Below are 22,696 nucleotides of genomic sequence, written 5' to 3'. Positions count from 1 at the left end.
TTAAAAGGACCCCGCACAAGCTATAGGGGAAAAATCTTTTGGTCAAATTTTTTTAAACTTTGTAGTTTTGTAGCTCATCATCTCCTGAACAAAAAATGTTAATAGCAAAACCTGCAAAAACGAAGCCCTTTTGAGCTGTACCACGTTGAAAGCATAAAAAGTAGGCAAAAAAACTAAGTCCCTCTGGCTCAGGGCTTGGATTTGGCTCAAGGCTTGGCTTCGACTCATGCCATGAGCCAAACAGAAGCCTCGAGCTAAACTTGAGCTTTAGGCCAATATCGAGTCTTCAGCCAAAATCAAGCCTTGAAACTAACTCGAGCCGTGAGCTAAAGTCGAGCTTTGAGGTCTTGAGTAAAACACAAGCTTTGAACCAAAGCCAAACCTTGAGCCTAACTCAAGCTTTAATCCAAAGTTGCAATGGTTGTTTTTTTGACCGATATTTTTTCTCTGTTTAAAGACCAAATGAAAGTTGAATCAATTAAACGATGGCATTATAAACATGTAACTAATAACTCAGATAGAATTTTAAATAAAATAACGTATCAAACAAAAAGCCGTGGTTTTCCGGATTTGATCTACCCAGAAGATGCTCATATATGTGTATCGGAGCATTTTGCAAAAATGAAATGGAACATCACAGCGGTTGGTATTTGTGGTGAAGAGGATAAATCTTTATATAATTTGATTAATGAATGCCCAGTGTTATCACCTGCCAGACCAGAATTTTAGACATACTAAAATAGTTTGGGTTATTCCCGAGAGATAAAGTGTCGTTGATTCTTCTATATTCGTATAAATGTCATGTGAATATAGTTCTTCATCCTGCCATGCGAATTTCGTTCAAGGCACATATTAGAATGGCGTCAAACGTCGAGCAATTATTTGACAACTAATTGGAATTATCGCTTCATGTTGACGCTATATTGGTCAATAGGCCAATAAAGAAGAAGAAGAAGAATTTCTACATCCCTTTTGAAGAACGTGTTGCCCAAATTATGTTAAATTTTACACTAAAAGAAAGTAGCGCCGCACTACCACCGGTAACACAACATTTCGTCTAAACTTTTTCAGTGTGGCAATATTACAATTTTATCATTTAATATAAGAATTATTATAGGGGAGACTTTTTATTAGTTAGTTTTTTAGTGTCATTTCGCATGTGAGGGCAAGATGGGATATGGAATTTATTTTATCATATAATAATTAAACAAGCAGGGGGTTCTTTAGGTTCATTTTGGATAAGTCCACGTCAGAAATATCAGAATATTCAAGTGGTTCTTTGATTTTAATGATACTTGGTAAAATTGTAGCTTCATATAAGAGCAATCTGTAAGTAACAGGAATTTTTAAAATATCTAAAATTGTAAGAGTTATAATTATAATTACATTATTAAATAAAAATAAAATTCTGTTATAATAGAAAAAAACAAAATTTCTTTTAAAGTTTTTTTCAATTTTTATCTCTTTTTTTAATTTTTTAATAATATTCCATTTTATTTTATCTTTAATTTTAAAAAAATTCATCCTTGAGACTTTTTTATATCTTGAGATATCGTTTTTTGAATATCATCATCTCCAGGAAAATTAAGATCCAGATTTTTCTTTCTATACTTTCATTTGTTTTATAATATTGTTACAAACTAAAAACTATATTATAAAACAAATGAAAGATTTTTATATTTTTAACGTAGACTTACCCTTTTATGAACATTTTTCTTTCTCATTGTGTGAAGCAAAAAATTTGCTTAAGCAAGCAATAAATTTCTTAAACTCATTTGATTTAGTTAAATTGAACATTTCGAGTTGAAAAATGTTTTAAATTAATTAAATTTTTTGAAAAATTAAGAAAATTTTAATTAATTTTAGGTAAAACATATACTTTATATACACCAATCGATTCGTTTTAATGCACGGAATACAATTATTTTATGTATAAATTGAAGATCTATAGTATTTAATTGCTTTGATAAGTTTTAAGAGAATTTTTGCACGGTGGTCCACTCATGACTACAAAAAAAGGTAAAAAAAAAACTAGTTTGAAAAATGTCTAGAAAATTGTTCTGTGACAAAATTCTAAATCCATGTAACTTAGAGCTATTATCCAGCAGTGTATCAGAGTTTGCTAATTGTTTACCTTAAAAAAGTTATACACGACAAACAAAATGTGGACTACTCATGGCTACACTTCCCTATGTAAATTTCAGAATTTATTAATTATCCACAGGGATAGCAGCGCTTTCATTGAAGGGAATAGACTTGCTCTAAAGCATGGGACGCCTTCCAAATATATCAACTTTCCTAAAAACTTTTCGGTATATAAGTGATCGACAATTTTATTGATTTATTTTTTTTACCTTGGCCTAAGAAATGCTAGAGCAATTTCTTTATTTTTTTGTAATTTATTGTTGTAAAATGTTGTAAAATTAAAATTTAGAAGTTTTTGAACTTAAATAAATTTTATAATTAATTTCTTTTAAACAAAGGGTTATTTTCTTCGCACCCCGACGCACTATGCCTTTGGTCATGTGACACGGACTAGCCAGCAATATTTAGTACTATTTGCTCTTGAAAGCATTTCACTTTTCTCAATGTTGTAGCTAAGTTTTAATGTTTATCTTTTAATTTTTGGCTTTTTGATTCCACATTTTCACATTTTTGGATTTAATCCCGTATTTTGGAATTTAGTTCAATTTAAGATTTTTAATTTCATTTATTTTTTGAGAAAACTGTCTCAAGAAAGGACTGGAGCCCAACTTTTACTGAGTTTAGTGCGACCAAGTTGAGGAAATATTAAAATGGCTTAAATTGTTGTTTTTTTCGAAATTGTGAAAAACTGTGAAAAAATATTGGAAAAATTATATAATTCCGGGAAAAATTTTAATTGTTGATATTTTTGTAAACATTTGGTATTTTGTTTAACTTTGTTAATTTATATAATTTTGCGGAATTCCATTATTTATTTTTGTTTGTTTATAATTCTTTTACTCATTTACTATTGTTTATTTACAAATTTTGATAATTTGAATTTAAGTAGGTAATTATTTTGTTTATTAATTTTTAGAGTAAAATATTATTATCTTTTTATTTTTCTTAGGTAAAAAGCCCACTACAAATTATAACGACCACAAAAGGGCAACAGGTGTATAATTGAAAAACACCAAAGTTTAACGTTTCGGAGTTGACTCAACTCCCTCTTCAGAGTCAACTATATTCTGGTCTTGAGTTTATTTATAATAATAATCATCTTTAACGTCCTTCAATATTCAATAAATAATTATAACGACCACAAAAGGACAACAAACAAAATAGGTGTATAACTCAAGACCAGAATATAGTTGATTCTGAAGAGAGAGTTGAGTCAGCTCCGAAACGTTAAACTTTGAGGTTTTTCCATTATACACCTGTTTTATTCGTTGTTCCTTTGTGGTCCTTATAATTATTTATTAATTAAAATTAAATATGTTCATATTTAAAGCTACTTCATACATTACTTTAAGTTTTACCTTTTGCAAAAGCTAAACCACAAACTTCACATTTAAACGGTTTATCTCCTGAATGAAGTCGTTTATGAGACCAAAGAGAAGAATATCTTGAAAAAGTTCCATCACAAACGTTACAATGAAACGGCTTCTCCGGTTGGTTTTGACTATTCTGCTTACCTCCTAGTTAAAAAATAAAAATATTAATTTTTTTCAAAGACTGGATTTTGTGTAATATTTTTCTTGTGTTTACGCTTCAAACACTATCGATCGAATCAAGGCAGTCGAAAGAAAAGTCGACCCAACTTGTGAATTAATATTAACACTTGTGTTAATACATTGAATAAAAATAAATTTAAACGGCTTGTTTTCGTTATCGTAGAAAATGTACACTTTTACAACAAATCAAGAGGAGGTGCAAAAAATGTATCGAAATATACTGATTCGTTGCGCCACATCCTATTAACTACTTCATTGTCAAGGCGCACAATGTTCTCAAATACCCAAAAAAAACTTATCAGAAATCAGTAAGAGAAACAGGCGCAAAGCGCTTACATCCTGGGATTTCATTGATTTAATGTTAAAAAATTGTCAATTTTAATCCAACTCTCTTTTGAAGTAGCTTAAATATCCTGATTAACAGCGCATATTCGCTGTTTCAAAAAGTTATAAGCTACATGCTTGAGTCTCAAGTCTTATGCTTAAATCTTAATTCTTTTATTAAAGTCTTAAGTTTTATGGCAGAACCTTTAAGTGAAAGTTAGTTAAAACTCACCGTGACAATGAAAAAGAAATTACGAATTAAAATTTAAATATTATTAAAAAAATTATGTGACGAAATCAATTCTTATAAATAAAACAAGTTAAAAGTACTTTAAATTACTTGATATATGTCATTTGTACGTTTGTGACGAGACCATGTACAGTGGGACAAAAGTACAATTATCGTCTTGAAATTCTATCGAAACGCGAATTCTTAACCAATTTTAATGTTTTTTTTAAATTCTCAGAAGGAGTTTCTCTTTAAATGAAATTGTAGCGATGGCAAAATTTTTCAAAACATAACCTACAAAAATGATTTATTGAAAAATTTTCAGTTATTTTTTATTTTTTATTTCCTCGTGGAGGAAGCTTTGTAGTCCTTTCGTTTATAAAATTTTTAAACATGGTGAAAACAAATTTTCCTCTATATAGAAACATGTTATATGAGATCCTGATCAATTGTCCGGATGTATGTATGTATGTGTGTGTGGATCGTTTTTGTGAACACGATATCTTTAACAGATTTTAATGCATTTGGATAAAATTTGGTAGGCTTATTTATCACATTAATCTCTCAAAAATTACGAGAAGATTTTTAAAAATACAAAAAAAAAATTTTATCGTCATTTTTCCAAAAATTTTTTTTTAATTGAAAAAATTTTTAAATAGAAAAATTTAAGGTAATATATAATATAATCGTCTTCCTTACAGCAAGACTGTTCAAACTTTTCATATTCTAAAATGTATTCATTGTGCTTAAACCTGCCTGTAGGCAGCCCTTCTTTCATTTTAGTATCACCACTTTCCTTTTGAATCAAGTTAGATTCAGATTAACTTCCGCGTTCTCACTAAGAACATGTGCTCAGCAACTTATTAATTAAAATCTTTTGTTATTTTCAACATCCTTCGTTATTGATAATTGTGATGAGTTTAAAAGGACAAAGTGAAAAATTATGTTCAACCTTGTAGAATTATTTAAGTGCCAAAATAAACTTTAGTCGTTATATTTTTAATTATTCAATAAACAATGTATTTTTGATTCAACCCACGCCATCAAGAAAATCATGACTTACCATTTCAAATAATTGATACGACTTCAACATTACATTAATTATCAACAAAGACGAATCGATTGGAATATATAAAGTATAGATTTGATTGAAATTTTAAGAATTAATGAAAGTTAAAAAAACAAAAATTTACATTTTAGCTAAAAAATGTTGTGTTTATTAAAATTTACTATTATATATGAAATAATAATAATAACATAATTTTATGTTTTTACAGAAAGAAACTTTGCTTAGTTGGAAAGAAATTCTAAAAAGGAAAGACGGAATCGAAAATTTTGGCACAAGTTGTCGAATATACGCTATGCATTTCGCCGAAAGTGCGATTGAAAGAACGTATCACGGCGTTCCTTAACCAGCATTAAATAAAAAATGAATGGACCTCCGATTTTTTTTCGGGGTTTTGAAGTAGAGGTAAAAATATTACTTTTTAGCCCAAAACGAAAATCTTCGGTCGAGCTTAGAGTTTTTTTTTTAATTTTAATTTTTTATACAGGTTTACAATGCATTTTTGGAATTATTTATGCGTTATCCAGCATATATATAGTATATACATGTATGTATTTATGTATATATCTATATATATGTATATTATGTATATGTATATATATATATATATTATATCTACACTCACACACGCACACATACACATATACACGCGCAAGCAGAATGTATCTTATACAAAATAAAACACAACAATTTTAAATTTAATTTGCAGAAGCAAAAATAAAAATGAATTTTTTTAATACTCAATAGAAATTCATAAAGTTTTACATAATTGTTTTTAACTCAACGAATGATAAATATAAGATCAACAATAATAATACATATTTGAAGAACAATATAGTAAGTTGCAATTTAAACATTACTTATAGGGTAAAATTAAATGTTACAATTTAAATATGATAAGAATTATATTCACCAACTGCCCGCATCAATTTTGCACCATAATCTGGGTTTTGTTCATAAACTTTATACTTCAGCCAAGTAACATTAAAGTCGTGGTGTACGGACTCCATAGCCTGCTCCCCGTAGAAGCCTAAGCCACATTGATATATCTCACAAAAATCTGGTACATGGAAAAATACTGCATGAACCTTTGGTGTTACTGAAATTTCTAATTTTAAATAACTTGATTTGAAATCTTCAATGTAATTTTTATAATTGTCATCCAACGTAATACCAAAACAGGCTTCTACAACTTTGTTGAATTTTTGAAATACGTCAACATATTTTAAGCACGACTTTAATGTTACTTGGCTGAAGTATAAAGTTTATGAACAAAACCCAGATTATGGTGCAAAATTGATGCGGGCAGTTGGTGAATATAATTCTTATCATATTTAAATTGTAACATTTAATTTTACCCTATAAGTAATGTTTAAATTGCAACTTACTATATTGTTCTTCAAATATGTATTATTATTGTTGATCTTATATTTATCATTCGTTGAGTTAAAAAAAATTATGTAAAACTTTATGAATTTCTATTGAGTATTAAAAAAATTCATTTTTATTTTTGCTTCTGCAAATTAAATTTAAAATTGTTGTGTTTTATTTTGTATAAGATACATTCTGCTTGCGCGTGTATATGTGTATGTGTGCGTGTGTGAGTGTAGATATAATATATATATATATATGTATATATATACATATACATAATATACATATATATATAGATATATACATAAATACATATATGTATATACTATATATATGCTGGATAACGCATAAATAATTCCAAAAATGCATTGTAAACCTGTATAAAAAATTAAAATTGAAAAAAAAACTCTAAGCTCGACCGAAGATTTTCGTTTTGGGCTAAAAAGTAATATTTTTACCTCTACTTCAAAACCCCGAAAAAAAATCGGAGGTCCATTCATTTTTTATTTAATGCTGGTTAAGGAACGCCGTGGTATAAAAATACTCTAAAGGTTCTTCATTTGAAGAAGTAGCATTGAAGAAATCTAAGTTATGCTTCAAAACCATTTCTACAATTTTCCCTAGCAAAATTCCTAGGAAAAAGCAAGAATATACTGTTAAAATTGTAGATGCAGAAATCTTAAATGAACAAAGAAATGTATTTACAGAAAATAGGAATGAGACACGAAAAAGGAAACTTGAAAGTGAATCTGTTTTGGAAGGAGAAACACCAGAAAAGCAGATCAATCTGAAAAATACTTTATATTCAAAAATCGTTGATGATTTTGTTAATGGTGTTCAATTATTTCAACATTCAAATTAGAGTTAAGCAATTAATTCTGAGGAAGAAGTCATTTGGTCATTGTGGAAGGAAGATCGTTCATGTATGCTGAAGAGTATAATTTTATTCTTCGTCGAAATTTAACAGCAAGCGTAAGTATTTATGGTTAATAATACAATTGTTATAATGCATTTTTGAAGGTAAGAAGTTGTGAAAATATAATTTATTTTTTTTTTGTATGCCTAAGTCACCTCAAATCAATGCAAAAAGGGAGATTTTTCGGTACACGTTTCTAAAAACTATTTTTTTTATTACCTCGGGTCGTTTTGCATTCAGTTACATTACAGATATGGTCAAGAATTCAGTCAAATAGTTTGACATGATTTTGACTTATTTGGAAAAATATATACATATCAAGAAGATTAGAGACAGGAGAGTCAACTTCGCTATTTCTCCTCAGGCAGCTTGAAGTTGCATCGTGAAACCGCTTGGGTGGGACTGTATAGAAACCTATGCTGTGTTAAAAGCACTTTTGGTTTCTGCGCATTCTGTCCACATGTGATCAGTGAATGACAACAACTGTCAGCTTTCATAAAGCGATTGAAAATCAAATAATTTATAATAGTTTTCAAAATATAATTTTAAGAATAGTGAAAACACATTTGAAGTGTTGTAGAATTTTATTGTGAAATTAATCGTGAAACACAGTTATTGTGAATAATAAATAGAAATGAAGATCTCACAACAACTTTCATTAATTTGCAATTAGGATGACACGAAAGCAGTACTATATATATATATAATTTTTCACTTTTTAACTCAGTTTATATACACATGTGAATTGCACGTGTCACATGTTGCACGAAATTTCGCATTCCATTTCTACTTCATCCCCACCCCATTACTTGACTCTCCTGACTCTAGTCTTCTTGATATAAACATGAGAAAAAGTCAGTAATTTTTTATAACTAAGTTTAAATGTTTATAAAAACATTTGTAGTTAACTTGAAGTCTTGTAACTATTTGATTGAAGAATTGATCATATCTATGATTGAATGCAAATAGGCCCGAAGCAATAAAACAAATAGTTTTTGAGAAAAGTGTACCGAAAAATCGTTTTGTCTTCATTGATTTAAGGTGACTTAGGCGTCCCCTTAATAGAATTAAAAGAAATCATCCTGCCTGAAATCAAAAATATTGCCGAGATGGCTGATTAGGTTAAACTGTTCAACAAAGTAAATCGCTTAATACCATGTAGAAAAGTTTATGAAAATAACTGGTATGGTCAATTTGGTATGATGTAGTACAGATTAATAATGTTGCAAATAAAAAATAATAACTTTTTTTCACATTATAGACATGATAATTGCCTTGGCTTTGCTGTGTCAAATCACAATGGCAATAGAGTACGATGTCCTCCTTGTCTTAAAGCTCACATTAATTTAAGGAGAAGAACATCAACTGAGGCTCAAAAACAGAAGTGCAATATTAAAAGAAAAGATTTACGAATGAAGTGTAAATTTTTAAGTTTGAAGAATGAACGTTTAAAAGTAAAGGTAAAAGTAAAATTGTAAAAAAAATTTAATTTAACCCTTTCATGGCCAGTGGGACACATACGTCCCACCTACTTCAAAAAATCATAACTTTCTTAAAACTTAATCGATTAACTCCACTAAGATCTCATTTTGAAGGGGAGGGATAGAGTAACAAATGTAAATACATGTATTTTTTTTAAAAAACTACCCTCTTTGAAATACACCCCTTCAAAAAACCCGAAAAATGAGAAAAATGAAAAAAAAGGTATAAATTTCAGAAGAAATTTTTTTTTCAGGCTTTCATAGTAACATATGTTTAAAAATATTGCAACCTTTGTAAAAAAAAATTAATATTAAAAATTCAACCCGAGGGTGCAGAAAAATAACTAAAACTACCCCTAAAAACCAAAACCTTTAAAAATTAATAAATTCGCTTGAAAATTGTTACTTGGGGGTTTTCGGGGTCGCTGATTACGAATCCGATGTCCGTTTTCAAAAATTCAAAATGGCGGATCCAAAATGGCGACCGATAATTATAAAAATTTACTAGATTCCCGTGAAACTTATCACTCGGGGGTTTTCGGGGTCGCTGATTACGAATCCGATGTCCGTTTTCAAAAATTCAAAATGGCGGAACCAAAATGGCGGAACCAAAATGGCGACCGATAATTATAAAAATTTACTACATTCGCGTGAAACTTATCACTCGGGGGTTTTCGGGGTGGCTGATTACGAATCCGATGTCCGTCTTTAAGAATTCAAAATGGCGGATCCAATATGGCGACCGATAAATATAAAAATTCACTAGATTCATGTGAAACTTGTCACTTGCGGGGTTTTCGGGGTCGCTGATTACGAATCCGATATCAGATTTAGAAAATTGAAAATGGCGGATCCAATATGGCGGACGAAATGATTAACTTTCATTAGATTCATCTGAAACTTATTACTCAGGGGTTTTCGGGGTCGATAATTACGAATATGATGTCAGTTTTTAAAATTGCAAAATAATGCTGGTGTCATTATTGCCTATTAATTTTGTAGCTTTTAGTGCCTGTTGTTAGGAGTTTAGTATGAAAATGAAAATTACAGACCCAGGCTCAATCGGTGAGGTAGTGGGAGAACGCTACACAGAGAAAACGAAACGACGCGCTGATTGCCTTATAACAGCAGTTCCACATGGGAGCTTCTTTGCTACTGTCGTACCCCCCCCCTTTCATTTACCCAATGCACTCCCCTCTACGCCATCGTGGAGGGGAGTGCATTGAGTATGTACTCAATGCATTTCTCAATATGATAATAATCAGTGAAAATTATTTTTTTGATTGTTGAAAACTGAATTCAGTATCTTATAACTTATAAATTAGGGGTGGATTTCAAGGGTAGGGGGTGAGTTTATTATTATTATCCATATCTGTGAAACATTGAAATACTTTTTTACAATTCAGAAGCACTTAGAATCCATATAATTTTTTTCATTTATTCACAAAAACATTTATCATTAAGGGGTGGTTATTTGACTTAAGGGTTGTTTTTCAGGGGTTGTTTATATTCAGTATTAATACTTAGTTATCATAGAAAATTTTTTTTTTCATATTTTCGAAAATCAGTGAAAATTATTTTTTTGATTGTTCCAAACTGAGAATAGTTATGAATTAGGGGTGGGCTTCAAGGGTAGGGGGTGAGTTTATTATTATTATTATTATCTATGTCTGTGTAACTTTCAAATAATTGTTTATAATTTAGAAGCAATTAGAATCTATAGATTTTTTTTAATCATTTACAAAAACTTTCACCGTCAAGGAATGATTATTTGACTTTAAGGGTGTTTTCAAGGGGTTATTGATCCTTTTCAATTTTTAAGCAACCAGGCAATGTTTATAAATAAATAAAAAGTAGATAAGAGCTGAAAAATATTTAATTCATCAATTTGGTTAAATATCAGTTTTTTGGGGTAGTAATGTACCGTGGGGGTGGTTTTAAGGGGTGAGACATGTTAAAAAAAATTTTTTTCTCATACTGAATACTTTAGTAATTAAATCTAATATACATTATAAGCCTAAAGTAGCGACAAAAAACTCGGCCATTAAAGGGTTAAAAGAAAAAATTTACATTTCATTTTTTACTTATTAAATCATAATTGACAACATATATATGGTTTTATCACGAAACATTATTCAATTTTCTTACTTCTTTTCCGACATTTTGTAATTTTGAATTTTTTAAAGTGGATTTGTAAATAGAACTCGAAAAACCAGTATATATTTAGAATTGGAACCAGTAAATCACTAAGAACATTAAAAAAAATAAAAATAACTGAAATCTCTTTAATAAATTATGTTTTTAGGTTACGTTTTGAAAAATTTTGCCGACGCTGCAGCTTATTTTGAAGAGGAACTCCTGAGAATTTAAAAAAAAGAACATTAAAATCGGTTAAGAATTGGCGCTTCGATAAAATTTCAAGACGATAATTGTACTTTTGTTCCACAGTGCGTTGTAGTGGGAGGAGGGTTCAAAGTTTGTGATAAAGTGTGATATGTGGGTGGGGAGATCGAAAATTGGAAAAATTGCGTGACGTATTATGCGCGTGAAACCCATGGTTAAACTATTACTAAATATAAACAAACACTTTTTTTGACGTAAGGTCCCTTCTCTCATAGAGCGTCATATGTGATAAAGATATATATAATTAATTTAAACATCCGGACATGATGTTTATTTTTCATTAAACTCATTTTACGGTTTCCTTCGATAAGGTGTCGATCTTGAGGACCATGTTTTTAACCCGTTCTTAATGAGCACGTAAGCTTGCAATATACTTGCAAACAGATTTCCTTGCAAGTTGTGCAAGCTTGTGGAAATTAATAAAATCTTCTATTGTTGCAAGATTGCACCAATAGGACATTTGATTACTTACCACAAGCTTATGTGCTGATAGGGTTAACGCTCAAATGTACAAATTTTAGTCCTAAAGTTTTCTGGGCCGCTGATTACGAAACTTAGATCGGATTTCAAAAATTCATAATGTCGGATTCATTATGGTAGACATAAAAAATTAAAAATCACACAACTCTACTTTAAACTTGTTACTTCAAGGTTTTTGGGGTCGCTTATTACGAATCAGATATTAGATTTACAAAATGTTTAAAATTTAAAATGGCGGATCCAATATGATGTTTTAAATTTTGAAAATTTTGCAAATGTGACTTGAGATTAATGTTCAGCGACCCCAAAAACTATATTTACAATAACGTTTAGAATGTTTTGTCTACTATCCGAATTGCATGATTGAAACAGTTAAATACTAAAATATAATGTCAAACTTTCTAACCAAAATTTGTACATTTGGACATTGATGCGGGTTAAAAATGACAATTTGCAATACTTTGGAAAAATGCTCGTAAAATAAAAATCTATCTCTATGACTTTAATTTACTGTGCTTTCATATGCTATATAATATTATAAGATATCTTACAGTTTGATTTCTAGGCCATAAAATCAAAACTATGTCTAGGGGAGACTGGGGCAAACCGGCCAGGTGTTAATTTCTCTGAATTGGTCAAACTTTAAAATATATAATATACACTGGAAACTCCCAAGAGCGGTCTTCCCGAGAGTGGACGCACTATCAGCGCGGTGTGGTAAAGAGTGAGGAGGGAAAAGATGGGCGGCATCAGAAACAGAAAGCAAGAGCGTCTGCTTCGAGTGTACCGTTATTCTGCAAGCAGTTTTATTGGCTTATTAATTACTAAATTCTAAAAAAATATTAATTATAAAATGACTAACTTACAATACTTTATTATAAAAACAAAATTTATTATTATTTAATAATTTTATAAACAAAAGTTTGTTTTTCCGATTCCGCTGGAAATTTTTGCGGAACTGTTCATAAGTAATTTGTAAGAAAATCGTGTAATGTTTATTAAATTTGTCTGTGGGGCAAACCGGCCAATTATTATTAATTAATTAATTGCTTTAAACAATATATTCAGTTGTTATTAAAACAAAATTATTTTCAATGGAAAATATTTATTAACTACATTGTCGAATTGGGTTCACTAATATTAAAAACTTAACAATGTCAAAACTATGTGTTTTATAATAAATAAGATGTTTCTTTAATTGAAATTTAATCCTATCTTATTATTTTCATTATTGGGAAGATTGTTTATTTATTTTTTATACACTGAGAAAAAAATGCTATTGAATCAATGAAATATTAGTTTGTCGCATGAAACGGCATATTCAATATCGTTCGAAGACATTTGCTACTAATTCAATAGCATATGCTATAAATTCTTACACTATAGATTTAATAGCATGCACTCTTGTTAACATAGCATATTTTGTGCGTTTAATTTGAAGAATATTTGAAGTGAATAAACCATGCTATTCAATTCAAAGTATACACAATAAATGATATTACAGATTTTATTGAATTAATTTCTATTTTACTTCAAGTCAATAGTATCATGCTAATAATAATTAATTTTTTTGAAAAAATTATTTATCAAATAATTCATGTTTCCTGATATTCATATCAACAACATATCTTCAAATTTACTCTTTTTTAATACATTTTCATACATCACACACACTTCGAATTTTTAACTTAGAGTCGAACTTTATAACACTTGTCACATATTTCGAAAACCTAACACAGTACATTTTTGAAAATAAATTTGTATGGACAAATGACAAATGATTATTATGCCACCAAAAAAAGATAAATGGACTGGCTCCATCAACTTCGATGAATTGCTTGGTGCTGTAAAACAACTAAAAATCAAGAAAATTTCTACTTGTGTTACTGCCAGTATAAGCCGATCAAGTTTTCAACGGCCATTTATTGGAAAAATTAATCATTTAACATAACAATCATAATTCTTGATACTTTTACTTATTTTAGATGAAAAACTTGGGTGGCCCACTTCTATCCACAAAATCGTGAAATCGCGAATTTCTCTTTTTTTACATAATGATGTAAAGCAATATGTTAAAATTTTTAATTTTATGCTTGCAAAATGTTAGGTAATCCCTTTTTCTACAAATAGACGCAAAAAATTTTCCAAATTATAATTTTTTTAACATTCTATAGACTAAAATCCAAATTGTAGCCCATTTCTGTCGGTACTACTCTACAAAAATTTCTAATTCCACATAATTGAATAAATGGTTCTATGATTCAACTACGTATACTGTCAATTTCATAGCATCTGCATTTGAACGTATGTGAATATGCCGTTTATTATCACAACAGCATGTGCTATTGAATCGAAAGCAATTTGTATTGTTTCAAATATACTTTTATACAAATTAAAAACACTATTTTTAAGGTACAACAACTTTTTTATTTAATTAATGAGTACACTTATTTAAATCAAATAATGTTTCTTTGATAAAATAAATTCTACTTTTATCACAACTACTTAAAATGTTTCTTTAGAAAACATTACGCTTTTAGTTTAAAATCATGAATTGTTCTATTTTAATATATTTTAATTTGATTCAAAAAATCTCTTATTATTTCAAAAAAATTTATTTCAATAGTGCTTTTTTCTCAGTGTATTTAATGACCTTTTCCTTTCTTTCAATTCTCTAGACAAATAAAAAAAATAAACTGGACGACTTACCCAAGAAGGGTGGCCGGATAACCTCAGGGGTGGGGCAAACCGGCCACTTTACAAATTTTTTTAAAATTGAAGCAGCAGCTAAACAATACATTTTAAGATACATGTATCTCTGGGAAAAATTTGCGCAATTAGATGACCTTTTCAACAAGCTATTATAAAAGGGTTTTCATTAGTTTGTTTAGTTACTAGAGCCTTACAACTGTTAACATGGCCGGTTTGCCACAGTTTCTCCTATCTATTAGGATATCTGTATCTCTTTATCATATTTTTAATTAATAAAATATCTAATAATGATAACTAAAAATGGAGTTAACGTCGAAATAATGTTTTATTATTTCCGTCAATTCTGGCCAGGCAACGCGAAACTACGATTAAAACGCCTTGTCAGTGAAGTGGTTAATGAAACAGGGTAGTGTACGTTTAGTGTGAAAGTGTAAAAAAGTGCAGGCAACAAAAATAAACCTATAATGTTTAACAATGCCTTCCTTAGACAAACGTGTCAAATGTTTCCTTGGAAAAATATGAGGCGCGACACGTTTGTCCATTGACAAAGTATAAATACGAAAAAGTGCTACAGTAGACGCTTCTTAAGTGCCCAAGTTGATATTCAGCACTCTCTCTAAATGCCCTCTTTCACTTTTTTTCTTTTGATCACACTGTGATTTGATCTTTTGATAAATGGAAACAATTCCAAAACGCTTCTTTTGGTTTGTGTCGCGCGCGCGCAGATACTATGACGAGATCTGTAGGGAGTTTATGGGTATGAAAAAATGGAGCATTTGAGGATTATAAGCACTTAGGGAATTGGGCACTGGAGGAGCGTCTACTGTATATTTTGGCACAAATAAACTCACCAATGAAAATTATTCCAGTTCCATTGCATTTATGACATTTTGTGACACTCGTAACTCCCCTTCGTTTAACTGGATGATGTCCTGGTTTGATTGCTAAATTTAAAAATATTATCAGTTTCAATCTCATTTATGAATAATTTATGGGGAAAGTGAACAACTCCTAAACTAAATGCGCAATAGAATAATAATGCCAAAGAAATGTCATAGTTTGAATAAAAAGAAACTTATAATCAATATAAATGAGGTCAATACTATGTATAAACAAGTGTAAGTAATTAATGATTATTAATTTTAAATAATTTGAAAATTGTTCTAAATACATTATACGCTCCGCAAGTTCCGGGTTCTCGAAGTGCCTAATCTTCTCAAGTGCATCCTTTTTTCCACAGTTGGAAACGCCTTCAGTGCGCTAAGCCGTTTGCCTATCATTTGCAAGTGCAACGTAAACAATGCCGTAACACTATACTTATACGGAGTAAGCGTGTGTTGGTTGGACTACAACATTTATTTACAACCATAATCTGGCATCTGCTATAAGATGCCAGATTATGGTTGTGATTACACTGTAAAAATATTTGTAGAATATTCACTAAATTTTTATGGTGAATATTCCACATTTTCCAGGAAAAATTATTTTCAAAAAAAAAAAAAAATTAGTGAATAACAACCAACACGTTTGTGAAAATTCTCCATAATTCTAGTAAATATTTCTACAAAAAATGTTGGTGAATATTCCCCAATTTTTTTTAGAAATTCTTCTTTAAAAAAAATTAAATTTTCTTACTGAAGTTACAAATGTTACTTGTAAAATAACTTATTCACTTTAAACAAAAGTTAATTACAACTTAACTTAATTAAAATTTTTAATTAAACAAAAATTTACATTTCTAAAGTATTAAATTTAACATATTGTGTAAGAGAACTCATTTTATTAATTATATAACATAAGTCAGTAAGTTTATTCGAAAAGTTCACTAAAAGTTGGAAATAGAGACATTTAGGTGACACGGAATATTCTTTAATTATTCTACATCTTGTTTTACTTTAAGTAATATAGAAAAGCATTGTGTGTTTTTCAAATCTAGCTATAAGAGTGGAGAAGAATAAAGTTTTATAAAATGATTGTGTGTTTCTGTGAGCGGCTCAGTAAAATTAGAGTTGCAGAAAGTTCTGTGTCGCTCAATCGTGCGTTTTAACACGCACATAAATCAAATTTTTTAAATTTTTATTTCAATTTTTTTAAATCATTGATATTAATCTTAGGGAATATTCCCAAAAAATTTGGGGCGATATATATATATATATATATTTCACAAATAAACCCTAAATTTGAAAATTGTGCAAAACTAATTCTACAAAAAATTTTTACACAAGCATATAAAGTAAAATAAAATTTAAATGAAAATTTTTATTCAACATAATTAAATATTACAAAATAAAATCCTACATAGTAAATTGCACACAGGCAAAATTTATACCGTTAAATCACCACAAAAAATTCTACTTAACAAATTTTTAAAAGCGAATTAATTAACATTCTAAATAAATATTTAATAAACTATACTAATAATTATATAATATAATTATACAAAATAAATTCCACCCCAGAAAACCCTATACGATTAATTCTGCACAAGAGACTTCTACATCTCAATAAAAAAAAAAACATTTTTTTTAAATTATTAATATTAATATAAAAATAAATCATACAATTTCAAATTTTACACAATACAATTCTAAAGGAAAAACTCTACACAATTAATACCGGCAAGAAGTTGGCAATGACATTTTTTTTTTTTTTTTTTGAAAAAAAGTAGTAAAATATCCCCAAAAAATTTTTTGACTTTTTTGAAATTTTGGGGGGGATAGATGGGGATCATTATCATTTTTCCCTGACACCGCCTATTATTTGAATTTTTTCTGTCTATAAATGCAATAAAAAAAATTTTGACAGGTAAGTTTTTTGAAGGTTTTTCCATGCTCTTTAAAATGGTAAATTTTGTTTTTTAAAATTTTTGAAATTTGACCTTGATTTTCTATGATTAAACATAAATTAGCTATTATCACTAAAATCGGTCCGATTTTTGTTTTAAATAAATAACTGCAAACGCGACATTTAATATCTCGAAAACAAAAAAAAATCGGCATTTTGATAATTTATATACAGATCGGAAAAAACCTTAGCTTTCGTTTGCAGTTATTTATTTAAAAAAAAATCGGACCGATTTTAGTGAAAATAGCAAATTTATGTTTAATCATAGAAAATCAAGGTCAAATTTCAAAAATGTTAAAAAACAAAATTCACCATTGAAAAGAGCATGAAAAAACATTCAAAAAACTTACCTGTCAAAATTTTTTTTATTGCATTTATAGACAGAAAAAATTCAAATAATAGGCGGTGTCAGGGAAAACTGATTAAATTGACCCCCCTCTATCTCCCCCAAAATTTCTAAAAATTCAAAAATTTTTTTTTGGGATATTTTACTATCAAGTAAGACAACAATTTCCCCAAGTTTCACTTTTTTTCGAGAAACTAGCACATATCATAAAACTTATTTTTAAAAAATAATAATTTTTGAAGATTTCTGGATTAAAGAATAATTTTGAAAAATTTCCAAATTTTCTTAAATGTTATAATTGTTTCTTTTCGTACTCGATTAGCACAATTCAGCTCAAAATTTGATTTTGAAAAATCATAATTTTGAACAATTCTGTGTTAAAAATCATTTTTTGAATTAAAATTTGAATTTTTTTTCTATAATTTATTATTAAAGATTCTGAAAATTGTTGAATAAATTTAATTAATTTTTTTTAATTTGTGTCCTAAATATTATTTTTTCGAAAAAAAAAAAAAAAAAAAAAAAAAAAAAAAAAAAAAAAAAAAAAAAAAAAAAAAAAAAAAAAAAAAAAATTCATGCACGTCAATTAATTGTTATTTTTGAGATCCAGCAAAGTCGGTATCATAACTTTTATTTTAATTGAAACTTAAAAAAAGATTTCCATATCAAATATGTGGGATCTAATAAATGATAATTAATTGTGTAGAATTTTTCGTTCAGAATTTTATTATAAAAAATTTGAAAATGTATAGTCAATACATTATATTTCGACTAAAGCCGTTGCGGTTTATTTTTTTAAAAATTCTAATATTTTTTTTAGAAATACCTAATCTTAAATGTTTTAATAAGACCTATTTGACAATGATTTTCTAAAATTTTACTAGTTTACTTCGTAAATTTAATTTTAAAGTGGAGATGTTTCTTAAAAATCTCTTCTTGACACACGAAAAAAACAAACTAACTATTTAGCATCAAACTGCTTTATCCTTTATTATTATACAATTTCGTATACCTATTAAAGTATGAAATAATGCTTTTTTAGTTTAAAATAAGTCCATACTAAATAAGTATAATGGTTATACTCTTATAGTAATTGTGACGTACTTTAAAAGCATAAAATTGATGCCCGCAAAGTACGACATATAGTCTACCTATAATAGCGAGAGCTTCTTCCTATTTGGTGGATAAATTCTTGCAATCTGCGTTTTGGCCACGCCTCACAGTAATCCTCAAGCATCGACAGGTTCGACTAAAATGGATCCAAAAATTGACTGAACAAGCCTTTAGAAGACTATTCGTAAATGTAAAAACTGGTTTTCATAAAATCCTAGCTGATCGTTTTGTCGAAAAAACTTAAAATTACGTTTTACGAAATGTATTTTCAGCATTGTATTATATACTGTTCAATAATCAACAATTATATCTGTAATGTTCATTGGTAAACCATTTTAGTGTACAGTACGTACTCACTAAGCATTAGTATATTTAACTTATAGTAAAATACATACAAAAGCTTGTAGAATAGCTCATTAGATTACTCTTTATAGACGCTAAAACGACTTTGCCTGAAATCAGAACCAATTTTTTTCGAAATATTTCTAAACTGCGTTTTACAATAATTCACAGTGGTTTTCAAGCATCTACAGGTTCGACTAAAATGGATCCAAAAATTGACTGAACAAGCTTTTAAAAGACTATTCGTAGATGTAAAAACTGGTTTTCATAAAATCTTAGCTGATATTTGACTTATAGAAAATTACATACAAAAGCTTGTAGAATAGCTTATTAGATTACTCTTTATAGACGCTAAAACAACTTTGTCCAAAATCAGAACCAATTTTTTTCAAAATATTTTTAAACTGCGTTTTGCAATAATTTTTCATCTTTTAAGATTACTATTAAACTTAATTTTGCTTCTTCAAGTTGAAATTCCATCCATTTATACCAATGAACCGGAAGAAAATATGCGCACCATGCAGTCAGAAAATTGCTTTCAAAGAGGTTAAACCAGAAAAGCTCCTTATAAACAAAAAGTTAACTAATCTAATTAAAAAATTTAGCAACAATAATTTTAATTTAAATGGGCCTCTTAAAGATACCTTTTTCGTAATCTAGAAGAGTAAGATAGCATGTTCTACAAATGCTCAATAAAAATTTCTCATCATTTAAATTAAAACTATTATTGATAAATTTTTAAATTAAATTAGTTAACTTCTCTTTTATAAGAAACTTTTCTGGTTTAACCTTTCCAAAAGCAATTTTCCTACCGCATTGTGCACATGTTTTCTTCCGGTTCTTCTCATGAGAACTCATTTTAAAATGGAGAAAAAGCAATTGGTCTTGTGCGCAAGCTATAAGTTAATCAGTCAGTTGTTACAAGAAGTTACAAAACTAATGCACGAATACATTGATATGAATGGATAAATGAATGAAATTTCAACTTGAATATAAATAGATAAATAAAGCTTAAATGGTAAATTAAGCTTAATGGTAATCTTAAAAATGAAAAATTATTGTGAATCGCAGTTTAAAAATATTTCGAAAAAAATTGGTTCTGATTTCAGGCAAAGTCGTTTTAGCGTCTATAAAGAGTAATCTAATGAGCTATTCTACAAGCTTTTGTATGTATTTTACTATAAGTTAAATATACTAATGCTTAGTGAGTACGTACTGTACACTAAAATGGTTTACCAATGAACATTACAGATATAATTGTTGATTATTGAACAGTATATAATACAATGCTAAAAATACATTTCGTAAAACGTAATTTTAAGTTTTTTCGACAAAACGATCAGCTAGGATTTTATGAAAACCAGTTTTTACATTTACGAATAGTCTTCTAAAGGCTTGTTCAGTCAATTTTTGGATCCATTTTAGTCGAACCTGTCGATGCTTGAGGATTACTGTGAGGCGTGGCCAAAACGCAGATTGCAAGAATTTATCCACCAAATAGGAAGAAGCTCTCGCTATTATAGGTAGACTATATGTCGTACTTCGCGGGCATCAATTTTATGCTTTTAAAGTACGTCACTATTACTATAAGAGTATAACCATTATACTTATTTAGTATGGACTTACTTTAAACTAAAAAAGCATTATTTCATACTTTAGTAGGTAAACGAAATTGTATAATAATAAAGGATAAAGCAGTTTGGTGCTAAAATAGTTAGTTTGTTTTTTCCGTGCAGATGGACAAATTTAATAAAAAATAACACAGAAATATTTTAAATATTAATTATTTCTTTTTTGATAATTGTTTATAACTCTTTAAAGTTCAAATTTCGTTCGATTATAAGTTGTAATTATTTATTATAATTAGGTAAGTTAATTTTAAAGTTGTGTCAAATTTCAAATTTACACTCTATTCACAATTTTTTTTCTAGAAAGTGAATTAATTTTCTCGTGAAGAATTAATCCTGTAGGATTTTCCAGCGTGCAATTTATTTTGTATGTTATATAATATTTATTTAGAATTTTAATTAATTTGCTTTTAAATTTTATTGTGTAGATGTTTTTCGTGATGAGTTAAAGGTGACGAGTTTGCCTGTATGCAATTTACTGTGTACGATTATGTTGAGTAATTTGCATTTTAATTTAATTATACTTTGTATGATTATGTAGAGTTTTTTTTGTAGAATTAATTGTGCATAATTTTCAAGTGTATGATTTACTTGTGAATGATTCGCAACCCCCCCCCCCCCAAATTTGTAGGAAAAATTTTCTGAGGAAAATTTTGGGGAATATTCAATGAAACACTTTCCACATTTGCGTGAGCAGAATTTTGGTGAATATTCCCTAAAAAATTTTTTTACAGTGTAGGGGTTTTGCAAATAAGTCCACCTGTGACATTTCAATTTCCTAGGAATTGACAAAACAAAAAATCACAATTTTACGGTCTCAAAACAAATCAAAATCAAATTTAATATCATTTTAGAGCAGACAAAATTAATAACCAGGGTGTACAGGAAGAAGTACAAAAAAAATTCCCTGACTTTTTCCTAACCTTTTTCCAACTTTTCTTTAATAAATATTTAATATTAAAAAAATGAAAAGTATCAAATATTATAGTATTTTTAAGATAATAAAAAACATTTTATTTATTAGCATTATAAACTTTTTCTTGCACCGAAAACTTTAAAAAATTCATAAAAATGTTCATTTTTGACAAATTTTTAAAAAATTCCCTGACTTTTAATTAAATTCCCTGACATTCCCATGACTTTTCCATGAATATATTTTCTGAGACATATTATATTTCTTTCCTCTATTAAAAAATTTTAGGAGGTTGATTTTGAATAATTTTGAAAATTCTCTGCAAAATTTTTATTTAATATTGTAATTTAATGAATGTCAATGTAATGACATTAATTGTAGATTTGTTTTATTTGCTTATAGTGTGATTCCAAACATTATTTTTTATTAAAATTATTATAACTTTGTTCATTTACACTTTGTTATTAATCTGAATTTTAATTGATTTCGTTATTTTTAAGGTTCTGCAAACAAAATGTATAGGTATAAGAACAGATGTGATTGACAAAACCATATTAATCTATTAGAACTTTAGAAATAACTAAATATGTCCAACTTACACGCACTTTCCCTATTTTAAATAGAGGATATTTTTAATTTGATTAAAAAATAAAAAAAATTTGTTAATTTACGAAACTCTTGATTAAAAATAAAAATCAAAATGTACTTCTCGTGAAACGAAACCTTATAAAACATCTATAAGAACCACGTATTGAAAAAAATTTTTAATTTTTGTCCAAACATATAATAAGTAAACAAATAAAATAGAGCGTGTCACCAAAATATTA

General features: G+C 28.3%; 1 protein-coding gene across 4 annotated transcripts in view; it reads right to left on the bottom strand.

Annotated features, from left to right (window-relative positions):
• The window catches only part of LOC127279048 (zinc finger protein 726-like), a 63,134-nt gene that overhangs the window by 28,508 nt on the left and 11,930 nt on the right, over positions 1 to 22,696 (bottom strand). The window contains exons 4-5 of one of the 4 annotated variants that reach the window (XM_051301152.1): positions 15,535 to 15,627; positions 3,504 to 3,662 (exon numbers count right to left, since the gene is read on the bottom strand). The exons of 1 other annotated variant lie outside the window; for it this stretch is intronic. In XM_051301152.1, the coding sequence (XP_051157109.1) occupies positions 3,504 to 3,662; positions 15,535 to 15,627 (252 nt within the window). The remainder of the gene's footprint in view (positions 1 to 3,503; positions 3,663 to 15,534; positions 15,628 to 22,696) is intronic. 2 more of the 4 variants (XM_051301154.1, XM_051301153.1) reach the window with 2 other exon arrangements.

Source organism: Leptopilina boulardi, unplaced genomic scaffold, assembly GCF_019393585.1.
Source record: "Leptopilina boulardi isolate dan_hultmark-lab unplaced genomic scaffold, ZJU_Lbou_2.1 LbouV2_214, whole genome shotgun sequence".
NCBI lineage: Eukaryota > Metazoa > Arthropoda > Insecta > Hymenoptera > Figitidae > Leptopilina > Leptopilina boulardi.
This window is presented reverse-complemented; position numbering and strand designations above follow the sequence as displayed.